The following is a 17860-nucleotide window of genomic DNA, read 5'->3' as shown; positions in this document are numbered from 1 at the left end:
TCGGCCTCCAGCAGCAACAACAAAGATCCCCTGTATAGCCTTAACAGACTGTAGGGGCAAGTGCTGTTAGCGAGCACCTATAAAGGCTGGCACGGCACATGAGGGGGTGGTTGGCCAACACCACGCCCGGCCGCCTTTGTCTCCCCAGTGGCGATGTTTACACATCGCACCAGGTACTCATTTGAGGCTGAGTCGACCTAGGGGAGACCCAGGACCGGTTCAGATAGTCATCACTGATGTTGGCCATGAGCAGGAATCGAACCCGGGTCGCCAGGTTTATAGCGCAGCGCGCTAACCGCTACACTACCACTTCCCACATAATAACGGAGGGCAGAGGAGGGACGCTGCTCATGACAATGAGCGGAGCGCCCAGGTGCATTAAACGCAGTGAGTTGGAGCAGTAGGGGGCAAAGGTAGTGGTGGTCCAACAACTGATAACAACAACCGCCATTCCCCACTAAGTGGCGGTGACATCACCACAGTGCTTGTGCCAGGCTATGTGCACTTTAAGGCAAAGTGAAGTGTCGAACGCCTGCTGGCAGGTCACAGGACAGACCCAGGTGCCATGGGTTGACTGACTGAGATGACTGGCCGATGCACCACTTGTGCCCCCTACTGTGCCAACTTTTGTTTTAGCTGCATGGCTCTCCGCTCGTTATTGTGAGCGTTTATCCTCTACCCTTCGTCGTTGCTGGAAGGCGACTGCCTCCAACTGCCCAGTAGCAGCATCCTTCATGAGCCTTCTCCACGGACGCCAATTTTTACACCGCTGGTACCACTAAACGGCAAATCCCCTCAGCTCCACATCCCCTTTTACCACAGAATTCCATCTCTTCTCTAGACCATGCCACGCACATTTAGACTCCTCTATCTGGCTGAACAAAAGCTGTTTGGGCATGTCATGGCTGGGCATGTTGGCTACATGACCGATCTCTTATTGGTTCACTCCAGGCTCAGTAGCAGCAGCTCCATCTCCTCCTCTGAGTGAGAAGCAATCACCACATTATCAGCATACGTAACATGATTGATCAATCGGGAGTCATTCCTCGACCGCACATGGGCATCAATCAGCCTCTCATTGTATCTGTACCAGATATATATTCCTCTGGTACAGCCATGGAAGACTTCGCGAGCTACGTGGTCGAAAAAGATGTTAAATAATGTTGGAGTCAGAGAACATCTTTGTCGCACCCCAAGGTGACCAGAGAATATCTCTGACTACTGGCCACCATCATGAAGGTCCTTAATGATTGAGAGCAGAGAGTCAGGGACTCAGGTAGTATGAAGAACAACCCAGAGCCCAGGCTTATTGATGGGTTCATAGGCCTTGACCAGGTAAATAAAGCAGAGATGTAGGTCTTGTTGGAATTCCCTACACCTCTGCTGTAGCAGACGGACAGAAAATATGTCATCACAAGCGATAGTCATCCTGATGACGATCGCTTGTGTTGTGATCAAAACGTCGTAGTATTTTGTTCAGTTTATTCTTATTAATTGGAACCTGTATACGTGACTTTACCGAACGACCCAACGAATAGGGGTTGACTACTTCTTCCAGTATTTGAGGCATGGCAGCCTCAGCAGGATCATCCCCGTTTTACAGCATGATGTCTTCCAGGCTGAGGGATTTCCCCTCCCCCACGACCTCACAGAAATGCTAAAAGAATCTGGAAATATATTTCTGGGGGTCGGAGATTGGATCACATTTCTTTCCTTTAAGGATGGTCATAGCTGTGGTGATGCAAGTTACTTTTTTGATGGCATTAAAGAGTGATTTGTGATCTTTAGACTTAAAATTTTCGTGACTACAGGAATTCATATTCTTGGTTCTTTCGGTAAAGTCACGTAGATAGAAAACAAAAATCTAAATTAAAGCAAAAAACCCACGACATTTCGATCGCAACACAAGCGGTCTTCTTCAGAAGATGACGATCGATCAAAGCTTTCATGACTGCAGGAATTCATATTCTTCAAAAAAACGCTTGTGATTGCTTGTGTTGCGATCGAAACGTCGTGGGATTTTTTTGCTTAAATTTTTACTTTGGTTTTCTATCTAAGTGATTTTACCGAAAGAACCAAGAAGATGGTTTGTGATCGCGGCCTACTGTGGCTGACTCCATCTCCTAAGCAACCCATGACCACAACCCATCCTTGCAGTACCGCATGCCTCTCCGAACCTCTGAGCGATAAGCCTCCTCATTCTCTGATGTGGGATGCGGTAGCTGGTAGGAGTGGGCCTGTTCACTTTTTCTTAGCCAGTCAGAACACCTCCTCCATCAGCCAGGGTCTCTTGGGAGATTTGGACCATGTACCCAAAGCAACCACTGCAGCTGCATGAGCTACAGCAACTTCCCCTCGACATCAGGATGAGTGGGGGACGATGCAAACTCCAGCTGCAAGCAATGATGACATTTGCGCTTGCAACTTTCATCAGCTAGCTGAGACCAGGCCGCCGTTGGTTTCAATGGTGTCCTAGATGGACACCCACCAATGGAGTGGAAGAATGGCAGGCACATCTGACAAGCTGATGGTCAGTGGGCATATCAGCTCCATGGTAGGACCTGGTGTCAAGGACATAGGCCCGCATCCGCTGTTCCATCGCTATAGAGTTCAGCAAATGTTCTTGCTTGGACGCAGCATGCATCCATGATGTTGTGTGGATGCGCTGATGTTGGAACAGCATGTTGGTATGAGAATAGGTTTTCCCCTTTTTTCTGGCAACAAAACAGGTGTTAAGATGTTGAAACACCAAACTGAAGCCTTTTACAATAAATAATGTCTGCAGTAACCACAATACTTGTGGTCAGAATGCAAACAAAAAACGAACTCTGATAATATATGCATTGTCCTTGAAACTGATTGTTCCACACTAGAGATGGCTTTCTTTTGAGCCTCGACCCAATTGGTGCTAGACCAGAGGACGCCAAAAGGCGTACAGCTCAAAGACAATGCACTATCAAAGTTTTGTTGCCAGAAAGCTGTCTCTGGTGGGGACCAATCAGTTTCCAAGACAACGCATATATTATCAGAGTTGTTTTTTTATTTGCATTCTGACCACAAGTTTTGTGGTTACTGCAGACATGATTTCTTGTAAAAGGTTTAAGTTAGGTGTTTTAACATCTTAACACCTGTTTTGTTGCCAGGAGAAAGGGGAAAACCTATTCTCATATTTTGGTACTGGCAAAGGAGGTAATTTTGGTAATTAAAAACCCATGGGCTGCACAAAGTCTAGCAGCCTGCTACCATTATTATTGAGCTGATCTGGCCCATGCCTTCCAATCACACCAGACCAGATGCCAGCATCATGACCCTCTTGGGCATTAAAGCCATCCAACAGGATTACTCTATCCCGAGGGGCCACTATAGCTAGCACCTGTCACGGGGGGTCATAAAAGGCATGTGACTCATCAGCATCGCCTGCATCCCTTCACTGATATTCATCTTTGGGGGGGCATAAGTAACCACGACCACCACTCCTCGCCTCCGGTTGATGGGAAGGCGAGCCCAAAGTAGTCTGGGGTTTACAGCTTCCCACACCTCACCTCCACGCTCCCACGCCCCCTTCATTCTTTTATTCAGAAGAAGAGCCACACCCTGTTGTTTGGCAGTCTCCTGCCCCGAGTAGAGGACTATCCACCCTTCATGGTGGCAGGAGCCAGAGCAGGTCCACCGGACCTCCTGAATACCACAGAGATCCAGGCAGTACCAGTCCAACTCCTCACAGAGGAGTGGCAGCCTCTCCTCCGCAGTCAGCGTTTGAACATTCCTCGTGGCCAGTGACAGTGATTTTTTGTTGTTTGTGGAGGAACTCCGAGGGGAAGGATTCAGTTTCCTGGCTCTGCCAAGTGGTTTGTGGCCAGGATAAGTCGTAGTTACCTGTCCCCCAGGGTCTCCGGCAAAAGATTAGTTCGATATTTTGAAACTAGTTTAGTGGTAGTTGAATTGAAGGTGGAGCGGTTACCAGCCCCTCAAACCGATCCAAAGCACCCATTTGGCCGCTGTGGTGGCTACAAGCGCTATGAGGGGTTTAGCCAATAGGAATTTGCCTTCCCTCCATGGCATTGCTCACATCCACCAAAGTGTTACCATCTAGCACCACCACAGAGGTAAGGGATCGCTTTGGCCGGACTACCCCACTATATCTTCTTGGTTCTTTCGGTAAAGTCACCACGTAGAATGGAAATAAAATAATAAAAATAAAACATAATAGAATAAAATTATCACGACGTTTCGGCCACAACACAAATAGCCTTCTTCAGGTGAAGGAACAGAACTGTCCTGACAGTTCTGTTCCTTCACCTGAAGAAGGCTACTTGTGTTGTGGCCAAAACGTCGTGAGAATTTAATTGTCTTATTTTGTTTTATTCTCATTCTACGTGACATTACCGAAAGATCCAAGAAGATGAATCCTTGCAGTCACGAAAGCTTTAAATCGAAATTTACCCCACTATACATACACATGCACACAGAGATAGGAGAGACAGAGCAGCACACCAGTATTTACCACCGCGTGGCGTCTCCTCCACTACTCACCAGAGGTTCGAGACATGGACGAGTTGAAGGCTGCCAAGCTGATCAAAGGGAAGAGGCCGGAACTGAAGCAGTGGATTGGCAGGGACCCCACGTACCTGCTCGACTACTTGGACAGCAAGGAGTTGATCTCTCGCGACATATACAAGAAGGCCTACGACATCACGGTGAAAGAGGAGCGTGCCAACTTTTTGATCAACGAGTTCATCGACAGGGACGAGTGCCTCAAGCTCTGGAGGGCTCTCGAAAACCTGCAGGATGCCTACCCCCAGCTGACGGAGTGGATCTCGGCCTGTGCGTCGACCACACATCACCTTTGTGGTAAAGAAATGCAAAACGAAACACGGCTGCTGCTGCTTTGATATTGAAGAAATACTAATGATGTTATGGCTCTGTTGCATTTGTAAATCACTGGCCTACACCAGAGACAGAATTGTTCATGGCCTTGTCGCTGCACCCATGTTAGACCTGAGAACAACCCTAAAAGACGGACAGTACAATGACAATGCAAACAAACATATAAGCTTTGATAATAACGTACACATTGTTGTGTTTGGAATTTATTGGCCTACATGAGAAACAGCCTTAAATTTTGATTTAAAGCTTTCGTGACTGCAGTAATTCATATTCTTAGTTTTTTCGGTAAAGTCACGTTGAAGAGAAACAACAAAATAATATAATATATATAAAACAATACAAATTCTCACGACGTTTCGACCATAACTCAAACGGTCATCTTCAGGTGTGTTGGTTTGCATAAATTTATTTTTAAACGGCGCATTTATTTATTTATAAAAAACGTTAGCGTCACGCACAGCGATTTGGCAGTTTGCCCAGGACTAGTCCATCTATATTTTGAAAAGAGGAGGGGGGAGACGAAATTTTTTATAATGTATGCTGTCTGAAAGCCACTGTAAGCGTGAACAATCAATTAAGAACTGAAATGGTTTATCAAATCTTTCCAATGATTGCTAAGATAGAATCCATCTTCTCGGTTGAAATTGTCTCTGTGCTTGTATATGTGGATAGCCTCATGAACGAATCTCTCATGGAAGCCTGATGGCTTACAAAGAACCTCTGTCTTGGAAAAGTCAATGGCATGTGAGCCTACTGAATTAGAACAATGATCTGCTACGGCCGAGGTGTTGGTCCTACCGTGTTTAAGGTCTGCTTTGTGTTCACGAATGCGGTCCGAGACATGGCGTTTGGTTTCTCCAATGTAACTACTACCACAGAGGCAACTTAGTTTGTAGACACCAGGGTATTGTATGTCCGGAATCACATCTTTTACAGACGGAACCAGATCACGGATTTTATGTAATGTGTTGAAACGGACCTGGATCTTTTGTTTATTCAAGGTTTTGGAGATCTTTTTTGTGATCCCAGCAATGTAGGGTAAAGTGATGGTTTTGAAAGGCTCCTCAAGAGGGTTCTTCTTCATGGTTTGAGTGATGCATATCCGACCAGGAACACATAAGCAGTGAACTCAAGCACGTACACCAAGCTCTTAGGGCTAATGGTTACTCCGACTATACAATCCGCAAAGCTATCACTCAAACCATGAAGAAGAACCCTCTTGAGGAGCCTTTCAAAACCATCACTTTACCCTACATTGCTGGGATCACAAAAAAGATCTCCAAAATCTTGAATAAACACAAGATCCAGGTCCGTTTCAACACATTACATAAAATCCGTGATCTGGTTCCGTCTGTAAAAGATGTGATTCCGGACATACAATACCCTGGTGTCTACAAACTAAGTTGCCTCTTTGGTAGTAGTTACATTGGAGAAACCAAACGCCATTTCTCGGACCGCATTCGTGAACACAAAGCAGACCTTAAACACGGTAGGACCAACACCTCGGCCGTAGCAGATCATTGTTCTAATTCAGTAGGCTCACATGCCATTGACTTTTCCAAGACAGAGGTTCTTTGTAAGCCATCAGGCTTCCATGAGAGATTCGTTCATGAGGCTATCCACATATACAAGCACAGAGACAATTTCAACCGAGAAGATGGATTCTATCTTAGCGATCATTGGAAAGATTTGATAAACCATTTCAGTTCTTAATTGATTGTTCACGCTTACAGTGGCTTTCAGACAGCATACATTATAAACAATTTCGTCTCCCCCCTCCTCTTTTCAAAATATAGATGGACTAGTCCTGGGCAAACTGCCAAATCGCTGCGCGTGACGCTAACGTTTTTTATAAATAAATAAATGCGCCGTTTAAAAATAAATTTATGCAAACCAACACACCTGAAGATGACCGTTTGAGTTATGGTCGAAACGTCGTGAGAATTTGTATTGTTTTATATATATTATATTATTTTGTTGTTTCTCTTCAACGTGACTTTACCGAAAAAACTAATAATAGAAACAGCCTTGTTCATGGCCTTGTCTCTGCCGGACAATGCAAGCAAACACTGCTTTGATAATAATAATCGTAATAATAACAATAATAAAACACGTAGTGTTTGGAACTCATTGGCCTCTACACCAGAGACGGCAGACAGCGTTGCTACAGTCGTGGAACCAAAACGTGGGTGCCCTCCTTGCTAAGAGGCACACGGGCGCGAAACATCGCCCTGGTGAGTGAACAAAACAAATCTTGTCACACGATCGACTCCCGTCCCGGTATCGAAAAGCCGAATTGTTTTGTGTGGTTTGTTTGTTTTGAAGCTTGAGGAATACAAAAATTAAGATGGATGAAAAATAACAAATAGGTGTGATTTATATACACAACATTGTCTGGCAATAATAACAACAGGAGGTGGTATTTAGATGTAATTCAGACTTTTTATGCCTTTTGCAAGGTATCATCATGTACTGCATTAACTGCCGCCCACATCATACGTGTGTAGTGGCCTTATCGACGTCGGAGACTGTTCTTAGAGGCAACACGTATTTATTACAAACACTTCTGTTACAGTATCGAATCTAATACTTGAAGAGATAACGGCCTCTTCACCCGTACTCTACAGAGGGAACGATCCCCGAGCTTTACCCGCGCTAGCTCCCTGGTTCCCTCACACCTGGCCCTCTCTACCGAACTTTCTGACCTGGCCCAGCTTCGGCGCAGGTCCCGATCACCAGCCGCATGAGTCCGGCCCTCAGAAGGACATCGGCCCTCGCAGCTCCGGTGTCGCACCCCCTGGCTTGCCTTGCCCGGCCCTCAAAAGGACAGCGGATCAAGGGAGTTCCAGGGCCTAGCTCAGGGGTGGGCAAATTTTTTGACTCGCGGGCCACAATGGGTTCTAAAATTTGCCAGAGGGGCCGGGCCAGAAACAGATGGATGGAGTGTTTGTGTGAACTAATATAAATGACGTGCAAAAAATCATTGCATGACAAGTTCGGCGGGCCGGATTAAAAAGCCCAACGGGCCGTTGACGGCCCGGGGGCCGTACTTTGCCCATGTCTGGCCTAGCTATTGGGTCTTCTTTCTTGACTCGTTCTTCATCTTGCTTGAGTCGAACTTTCCCTCAGCTCTCCGGGTCCAACCTTTTATACTGTCCCTCTCTGAGGGGTGGGGCTGGGAGGGATCACAGCGTCCCCCACAGCCCCCCAGGGTGGTGGCCGTAGCGGACATGTTTGTAGCCACCGCCCTACAACCGCGTGTCCCCCTCCCGTAACACCTCTACACTTGTGTACAAACAGGCAAACATGCTCTGATAATAATAATAATGTATGGCATTGTCTTTGAAGCTGATTGGCCTACTACACGAGAGACAGCCTTCTGTATGGCCTTGTCTCTGCACCCCTAGCAGTGTGTTAGTAGACCAGAGAACGCACAAAGGCGAACAGTTCAAAGACAATGCGAGTATCGAAGTTGTAGCTATATAACAGCTCAACCCGAGCTATAAGTGGTCAGTTACTTGACATTGTCTCTGTATTGTTCACCTTTTTGTGTTGCTCTACTCACACACTGGTGGTGGTGGTGGCTGTACAGGGACAAGGACATACAGAATAATACTGTTGCTAGTGTAGTATGCCAGTTTCAAAGACGATGCATTACATCATTATTATCATGGGATGTTTGTTTGTGGGTTACTGCACTACTTGATGATTCCTTGCCATAGCTCTCTGTGTGTGTGTACTTGGTGTTTGAATATCTTAACGCCACCACTTCCTGGTTTATTATTGCCAAGCAAGGGACATCGAACGGACAAATTCTTTACAGTTCATCATTTTGAATGCTGACAAAAAACCACAATAGATACAAATAAAGATTTTAAAATAAATTATGAAGTTATAAAAATGTAACACTTACCCAGCTGCATGTCCTCAGGCCCCCACCCCTCTCACCAAATAACAACAGCCGCCATTCGCCACTACGGGGCGCCACGGTGGCTTGGAGATGTTAACTCCCTCGCCTGGTGTACAGGAGGTCGTGGGTTCGATCCCGACCCTGACGCCTGCTGTATATTTGGAGTCTGCGTGTCTCTCTCACTGTGGTCACGTGACTTTTTCTCCGGGTCCTCTGGTTTTTCCCTCCACATTTAGAATCAACATCACCACGCGTTTAGAGTATTTGGCTACTGCTATACATTTCCACGTGATGATGATAAGCCACTTCGTTGAGCTATCATTTGTGAATAGGTCGCTTCTGAAAAAAAGCTACACAGCAGCCTCGTGGGGTCTTACACCTGGTAAAACAAAGAAAAATGTAGTTGAGCAGTTTTAGCTTTGTCCATGTTCTGCTGGATAAAGACCCTCCCCCACGTGATTTGAGGGCAACAAAGTGTCGTATTTGACGAGACTTCGCCACGCTGGTCAGGAAGCCACTAGACTATACACTGTGCTATACACTACACGCTGATACACTGCACCACTAGTTTACATTTTAAACTATATTTTTTAGAACTGCTTGTTGTTGTTGTTGCGGTTGTGTGATTTGTCGTCCTTCCCCTGCCACCCCTGTGTTTGTGTTTTTCTCTCTCTATTATGAAACAGAAAAAGCTCCGGGACATGACGTGAATGTTCAATACAGCACCGCTCCTGGTGGCGAGGCGGCGGCGAAGGAGAAGGCCTTCAGGAGACTGACCGCGTGCTCGGACGAGCAACTGTTCGATGGCATACGGAAAAATATGACGGTGCTGGTCAAGGCTATCCAGGGAGATGTGCAGCCCGTGTTGATGAAGCTGTTCGAGAAGGAGATCCTCACACTCGCCGAGATGAATGTGAGTCCATCAAAGATGTCTTATTATATCTCTCTTGTTGTTTAAACGGTAAAAATCTCGATTATCTGCGCATTAGTGGCGGGAATAATTCAAATGTCGAGGATAATCCCAAAAAATATAAAATTTTCCGCGGATTTCTGTGCCAAAAAAACCACTACCGAATGCAATTGTATAAGTTATGTTTGAGTTTCTGGCCATCGCACAGTTTCATTAAAAATTTACTCAACAAAATAAATAGAGGCGATCACTTGAATTTCTGAAAGAAGTTTAACATACGTACATACATATGAGTATGAGTCTCTATGGGTCTCTGTGGGGTTCTGTGGCTTTACATAAGTCTCTGGATCTTTGTCGGTCCCTATGGGTCTCTTCCTTTCGATATTCGGAAGCCACCAGTGAGCTGTGATGCACTTTTATCATCTATATTGATGAACTAATTTCTTCAGAACAGCTGCTTGTTGTTGTTTTGTTTAGTTTGTTGTCCTTCCACCGCATACCTCCGATTGGTGCAGTTTGGCTACTTACGGTGGTGCCAAAGAAGTGCAACGTCCACACACCAGGGACGTGCGGTCAGGGGAGGCAGGCGAGGCAGAGCCTCACCTGTCATGCTTCAATGAAAATAGCTGTTACGAAAAGTAAAAAAATAATAAAATAAAAATTAAGATTTTTCCACTGATCTGTGTTATGTCATTTCTGTACGATTCCAATCATTTTTTATCGTCTAAATCGCCAAATTTGCGGAGCTCCGCTGCAAATACAGGGAGAGACGAGAGGTGAGGCAGCGACGCGCTCAGCGTCCCCTCTGATTGCGCAACCCCTCAGAAACTGTAGGGAGCGCGGGCAATAAGGGCGTGCCTGTGTAATGATTGGAATCGTATAGAAATTACATTTATAACACAGATCAGTGGAAAAAAAATCATAACAGCTATTTTCATTGGAGTATGACAGGTAAGGCTCTGCCTCCCCTGCCTCCCCTGACCGTACGTCCCTGCCACACACGTACACACGTACGTTTGGTGCGCATATCGAGTGCGCTGGTGATTTCGATTAAGAATGTGCTCAGCAACAGCGTTGGAAGCTGATAGCTGTGGTGAGTATTATACCACTCAGTAACATGGCAAAGACGCTGTCTCTTAACAATTATGCAATGCTATTCTTTGGGTCTTTTCGGTAAAGCCACGTAGATAGAAAAACAATAAAAATATCACGACGTTTCGATCGCAACACAAGCAATCGTCTTCAGGTGATGCGAATTTAACGTTTTTTATTTTTGATATGTTTATTCACAGGCTGTCTCGACCACTCAAACAAATAAAGGTGGCTTTGAAGCTGCATCTCAACTGATAACGATGCTGTTCCATAAGGGTGACAGTGTGGCCAGAGAATTCTGGATGGTGCTCTGGAATTTGAAGACAAAGTATCCGCGGATGCACAAGATCTTTGAGAAAGGACTCTGATCATCGAGCCCGCGCTTGATGTCTGCAAGATGCTTCCAGGGGATGTTGCGGCTCCAAAATGTTCAAATACAAATTTATGCTTGTTGTTGTTTGTTTAACCGGGTGTAAGCCACGTAATGATAGCAGCTCTGTGTCTCTATGGGTCTCTGTGGGTCTCTGTAAGTCTCTATGGGTCTATACGGAAAGAAGAAAGGAGGAGAAACATGAACTTTACACTCACTCACTATTTGTAGCTGTACCCTGTACAGGTTGTGGGCCAAGAAGAATCCCAGCTTGCACGCCTCACACACCACAACAAGGGAATTGTGTATGGTCACGTTACCACGAGACAGCCTATTGTTTTATTTTAATAACGTGATTTTTTTTATCCGATCGTGGACGTTTTCTAGATATTTGATACGCATTTGATGAGAACGCATTCACTTTGAGGTGCTGCCTATCATTCTGGTTTAATCACGTGATCCTGAGATTTGACCATTGATGCTTTTACGATCATCCAGTACGGATTGATGAGTACGTACATTTGCATGGGCACTTTTATAGGAATTCTGATGGTAAGAGTTGGTGAAGGTTAGGGCAAGTTGTATTAATAGCATTTTATAAAAATATATACAACATCATGCAGAGTGTTACACCTCCCAACACACTGCTCAAATGTCTCTGAGGGTTTGAAGAGGCCAGCAAACCCTTGAACATCTACCTCAATTGCTAAAGGAAAACAAAGCCAAGACAATCTCCTAACTTCACCAACAGACACACGCGCGCCTTGTAGGGACTAAGTCTTTGAGCTGCAGTGAAGCGATGAAACGAACAAACCTGTCCGTATGTCCAGTTTCCTGTTCGTACCGAGGGTCGTAAGTTCAACCGCCATGCAATAGATGGTCGTGGTGGCATCTACATCTGCAGAATGTGAAGAACCAGTGGCATCTACATCTGCAGAACGTGAAGAACCAGTAGCATCTACATCTACAGAACATGAAGAACCAGTGGCATTTACATCTGCAGACCGTGAAGAACCAGTGGCATTTACATCTGCAGAACATGAAGAACCAGTGGAATGTACATCTGCAGAACATGAAGAACCAGTGGCATGTACATCTGCAGCCATTCCCCGTGTTTAGTGGGCATGCCGTACAACATGTTTGGGATTGACAGGATTAAAGTTGGGACTTTAGGTTCCAGACAGCTCTGGAACCTAACTCGTTCCTATGTAGATGAGTCCCTATACTAATGTCTGATGTGGCTACATTGTTCACAATTACACTCCTCACACACAGACGGCACACGTCACTGATTAGGTGAGGAAAATGGCTTAACAAGCGGCAGCAGCGCTCCGATTGGACAAAAATTGCCACGCCCCATCACGTAGACGCATATATACACAGTAAAAAAATGGGTGTTGTTCATGAATAATAATAGATTAAAATTAATTATTACATTGGTATGAATATGATCGTAACGATCATTATGCACACAGAATAATTATCAGGAGCCATTTTGCGTGAGATTAACGTAAAGTAGTAGTTTTTTTACACGGTTTTATTAATTGAATATCAATTCGTAAATTCAATTTAAACAATGCACAGATTCTCACATTAATCACAAGTTATAATTATTAAATTAAATTAAGACAATTAAAAGATTCTCGCATCAATCACGAGTCATCATTATTGTCTCTCTCCAGTCAGCAGGTGGTCTGCGCGCCAGGCTCCAATCTGCTGCTGGGGCACGCTGTGGCCACGCTGGCCCAGGGGCTCGTCGCTTGTCAGCGGCTGTCGGAGGGGCCTCGGTTTGCGAGAGCCCCGTTGTGGCTCACTCTGGGGAGGCCTCGCGCCTTGCAGGCAGCCAGCACGTGGCAATGCTGACGCACTCCCAGCAATATTCACGCCTCATACAATGTCAGTCACAGGTTGACTCGGCAATCAAACAGAACGCTTCCAGCCTATAGCTTGGGCAATGTTTCCGTGCGAACTCGATGTTGGGTGTGTAACTCAAACCACACTACTATACACTACACTACTATACACTAGACTATACACTACACAATATACACTACACTACTATACACTACACTACTATACACTACACTACACAATATACACTGCACTATTATACACTATGCACTGCTATACACTACACTACTATACACTACAATACTATACAACACACACTATACACTACTTTACACTACACCACTATATACTACACTGCTATACACTACACTACTATACACTACACAGCTATACACTATAGCATACACTATGCACTACAATTCACTATGCTCTACTATACACTATGCACTACCATGCACTATACACGACTATACACTATGCACTACGATACACTAAACTACTCTACACTACTATACACTATACCATACACTATGCACTACCATACACTATATACGACTATACACTATGCACTACTATACACTACACTACTATACACTACACTATACACTACACCAATATACACCATCACACTCTATACACTACACTACTCTACAATAGACTACACCACTATACACTACTATGCTATACACTACACTATTATACACTACACTACTATACTCTATACCATACACTATGCACAATGATAAACCATGCACGATTATACACTATACACTACTATACACTATGCACTACCATACACTATACACGACTATACACTATGCACTACTAAACACTAAGCACGACTATACACTATGCACTACTATACAGGGGACCACTATACAATGCATCATTATACACTGCACCACTATACTATACACGACAAACTACTATACACTACACTGCTATGCACTACTATACACTACTCAACACCACTATACACTACACCACTATGCACACTACATGAGCAGTTTCCTGTCCACCAACAATCTACTACATCTAAAACAATCTGGGTTCCAGAAAAAATACAGCACAACATCTGCTGCATTAGACTCTTTGAATCAAATTTACAATAGCCTTGATAATAAGCAGTACTGTGCCTGTCTTTTTCTTGACCTGTCCAAAGCTTTTGATACAGTTGACCACAACACCCTGCTTAGTAAACTAAGTTGCCTCGGTTTTTCTGAGAACACAGTACAATGGTTAAAAAATTACCTCTTTACTCGCACCCAAACTGTATTCACAGATGGTTGGAGGTCAAACAGTGTTAAGATAACAAAACGGGTTCCACAGGGTTCCATCCTCGGCCCCCTCTTGTTCTCTCTTTATGTCAATGACTTGGGCACTGAACTGGATCATTCCAGGGTAAATCTTTTTGCAGATGACACGATACTGATTACTGCTGGCCTCTCTCCGGATGACGTGATTGCTAAGTTCCAGGGTGATTTCAACAAACTACAACATCAGCTAGTTTCTCTTAAACTAGTCCTGAATACCTCCAAAACCAAGGTGCTATGCTTCTCTCCGGGACTAAAGCAGGAAGTTATTTTTCCCCAATTACATTCCTTGAATAATTATCAAATAGAGCAAGTCAAGATCTATAAGTATCTTGGGGTCATCCTGGATTCAAAACTTAGTTTTGAAGATCACATTGATTATATTGGTAAAAAGACAAAAATAAAAATTGGTTTTCTGTATCGACACAAGCACTGCTTCTCCCCAATGTTCCGTTTGGAATTGATAAAAGCTACCATACTGCCTCTACTTGACTACTGTGACATCGTGTATAAATCAGCCCCAAGTACTGTACTGAAGAAGCTTGATTCCATCTATCACTCGGCCTTAAGATTTGCATTGAACTGCCCATATAGGACTCACCACTGTGATCTCTACATTGGGTCAAACTTAACGTCTCTTAATGTTCGACGGCTTGTGCACCAGATCTTATTTATTCACGATGTACTTACAAAAAATTCCGCAGATTACCTACTGGATCTCCTCTCTGTTTCAAAGAACAAATTTGACCTCAGGTCTTCGCTCATTTACCAGCTTCACATTCCCTATTGCCGTACAAAAACTGGAGGAAAGGCCTTTGCTATTGATGCCCCCAGGGTCTGGAATGCTATTGCCAATAAACTGCAACTTGAATCACTACCTATGAGATCTTCACTCAAAACTGCTCTAGAGGAGTTGTACAACCCTAGCTGCCACTGCTATTCAGTGGCCTAAAATATGGCTCTAGATTTTGGTGTTATAATTTATTTATGTAGTTTATTGTAAAAAATTCGGTCACAGTCCCTATGATCACTGTTACATTGGATTTATGGCTTTTATTTTGGTGATTTCGATTTTTTTTTGTTTTGGCCATGTTTTTGTTTATTGTAGTACGGAGTTAGACTGATGGCCTTAATCTTAGTTGTCTTGTGGTTGTTGTTGTTGTTGTAGTAGTTATTTGACTTCCATCCCACTGGGATTTTTGCACACAGCGTTGGTGTACGGTGCTATTTCAGGAATATTTTGATATTTTTTCCTGTATTTTCTGTTTGCACAGTCACATAATCACTTTAAGATGTTTTCTTGTTCATGTTTTTTGTTTGTTGTGGTTGCACCCGATTCAAGAGCCGAATGGCTCACAGGGCTATACCAAATAAATGAACTATGAAATATACTACACTACTATGCACTACTACACACTGAACTCCTATACACTACACCACTATACACTACTCTACACTATGCAACACTTTACACGACTGTACCTACTGTAGAGGACTGTAAAGATAAATAGTAATAGTGTACACGTTGAGATAATTAAGAACAGGTGGCTGTAGGGTGCTGTATAGATAATTCATTAAGTAGACACGCACACGCTGAGTTGACTGGGAACAGGTGGCTATGGTGATGTGGAGAGGACAGTGAAATGCCCACGTTGAGATAATTGAAGGCACGTTTCACAGTTGGAGTGGAGGGCACTGGCCAATTAGGGGCAGGGCCGACCGGTTGACCATTCGCAGAGGTATCTCCACGTGGTCTCTTATATCTGGCGTTTTGTTTGAACAATGCACTTATGTAGTGGCCTTATTGACGTCGGAGACTGTTCACTTGAGGCAACACGTATTTATTACAGACGCTTTAATTACAGTGGCGAATCTGACACTCGAAGAGACAACGGCCTCTTCACCCGTACTCTACAGAGGGAACGTTACCCGAGCTTTAGCCCACGCTCGCTCCCTGGTTCCCCCTATCCCGGTCCTCTCTCAGGAGGCTATCTGACCTGGTCCAGCTTCGGCGCAGGCCCCGATCACCTGCCACACGAGTCCGGCCCTCAGAAGGACATCGGCCCTCGCGGCTCCGGTGTCGCACCCTGGCTTGCTTTGCCTCGGTCCTCAAAAGGACAGCGGGCCAAAGGAGTTCCAGGGTCTGGCTAGTCGGTCTTCTCTCTTCAATGGCTCTTCATCTTGGCTGGGTCGAACTGAACTCTCAGCTGTCCGGGTCCCACCTTTTATACTGTTCCTCACTGGGGGGTGGGGCTGGGAGGGATCACAGCGTCCCCCACAGCCCCCCAGGGTGGTGGCCGTAGCAGACGTGTTTGTGGCCACCGCCCTACAACCGCGTGTCCCCCTCCCGTAACACCTCTACATATGGCATGCAAGCAGACCCAAGGGGGCATAGTTCTGGTAATGGTCTGAGAGAGGGCAAGTAAGGACGTGACAGTCTTGGTGAATCCGAGAGGGAACGTGACCGGGACAGGGTAGCGGGGGGCCCAACGTGATGCTTGGTCGAGAACTTTCTGGTAATATCCAGAAGGGGGCATGGCCAAAGTCGGAGCAAGGCCATGATCGGGAGCATTAAAGAGAAGTCCCGAAAGCGATCGCGGCTCTTTGCTGGAATAGAACCCTCGGTGCTACATCTCTTCGGTCCTTGGTCTTCGGTCGTTACGCTCGGCACGCTCGGCATCGTGGATCAGTCAGTGCAGCGCTGACCTGACCCGTTTAAGTAGTTACCCTGTTGGGGTCTAGTAGAACCAGTGTACGTTTATGTAGTAACTCTGTTGCCTCCGAGTTCAGCGTGTGCCTCCATAGAACCAACTACATACATAGACTAGGTAATAAAACAGGAGTGTTAAGATGTTCAAACTACCAAGTAGATATGGTTCTTGCAAGGCATCATCAAGTCTGCATTAACCACAAATAGGACTTGTGGTGAACATGCAAACAAACCATGCCCTGATAATAATTAGGTTATATTGTCTTAGTAACTCATTGGCCTACACCAGAGGAATCCTTCTTCTGTATGTCATTGTCTCTGTGCGAGTGTGAGACCAGAGCCCAATGGCAAAAGGTGACCAGTACAAGGAAAATGCCAAGTTATCAGAGCACTCATAACTCGGGTCGAGCTACTGAATGCTTTCTCTGGTATAGGCCAATTTTACATCAGGGGTTTCAACCGCTGCTGCTGCTGTTGCCATGGGCTGTGCAGTCTGTGGATGATGCAGGTTTAGAGGTGGAAGCGTGGGGAGCAGCTTGGTGGAAGATCAAAACTCCCCCAGGGGGTCTTTCCCAATTACAGAAGAATCCAATCAGACAATATTCACCCTCTCAATCACTCACTTACTCACCCACTCATCCACCTACCCACTCAATCACTCACTTACCGACCTACCCACTCACCCACCCACTCAATAAATTACTCACTCACCCACCTACCCACTCAATGACTCACTCACCGAGCCACCCACCCACCCACCCAATAACTCACTCACCAACTCACTCACTAACCCACCCACTCAATCACTCACCAACCC

At 45.1% G+C, this 17860-nt stretch overlaps 1 protein-coding gene across 1 annotated transcript in view; it reads left to right on the top strand.

Annotated features, from left to right (window-relative positions):
• Window positions 1-15207, top strand: part of LOC116956968 (uncharacterized) — a 45684-nt gene extending 30477 nt beyond the window's left edge. The window contains exons 8-10 of the mRNA XM_076054768.1: window positions 4537-4851; window positions 9484-9710; window positions 11000-15207. Coding sequence (XP_075910883.1) covers window positions 4537-4851; window positions 9484-9710; window positions 11000-11167 — 710 coding nt within the window. The 3' untranslated portion in view covers window positions 11168-15207. The remainder of the gene's footprint in view (window positions 1-4536; window positions 4852-9483; window positions 9711-10999) is intronic.
• Window positions 15208-17860: the final 2653 nt, after the last annotated feature.

This window comes from Petromyzon marinus, chromosome 68, assembly GCF_048934315.1.
Source record: "Petromyzon marinus isolate PM22_M1 ecotype Great Lakes invasive population chromosome 68, UKy_Petmar_22M1.pri1.0, whole genome shotgun sequence".
Taxonomy (NCBI): domain Eukaryota; kingdom Metazoa; phylum Chordata; class Hyperoartia; order Petromyzontiformes; family Petromyzontidae; genus Petromyzon; species Petromyzon marinus.
Note: the sequence above shows the minus strand (reverse complement) of the source record. Positions and strands in the feature narration are given on the sequence as shown.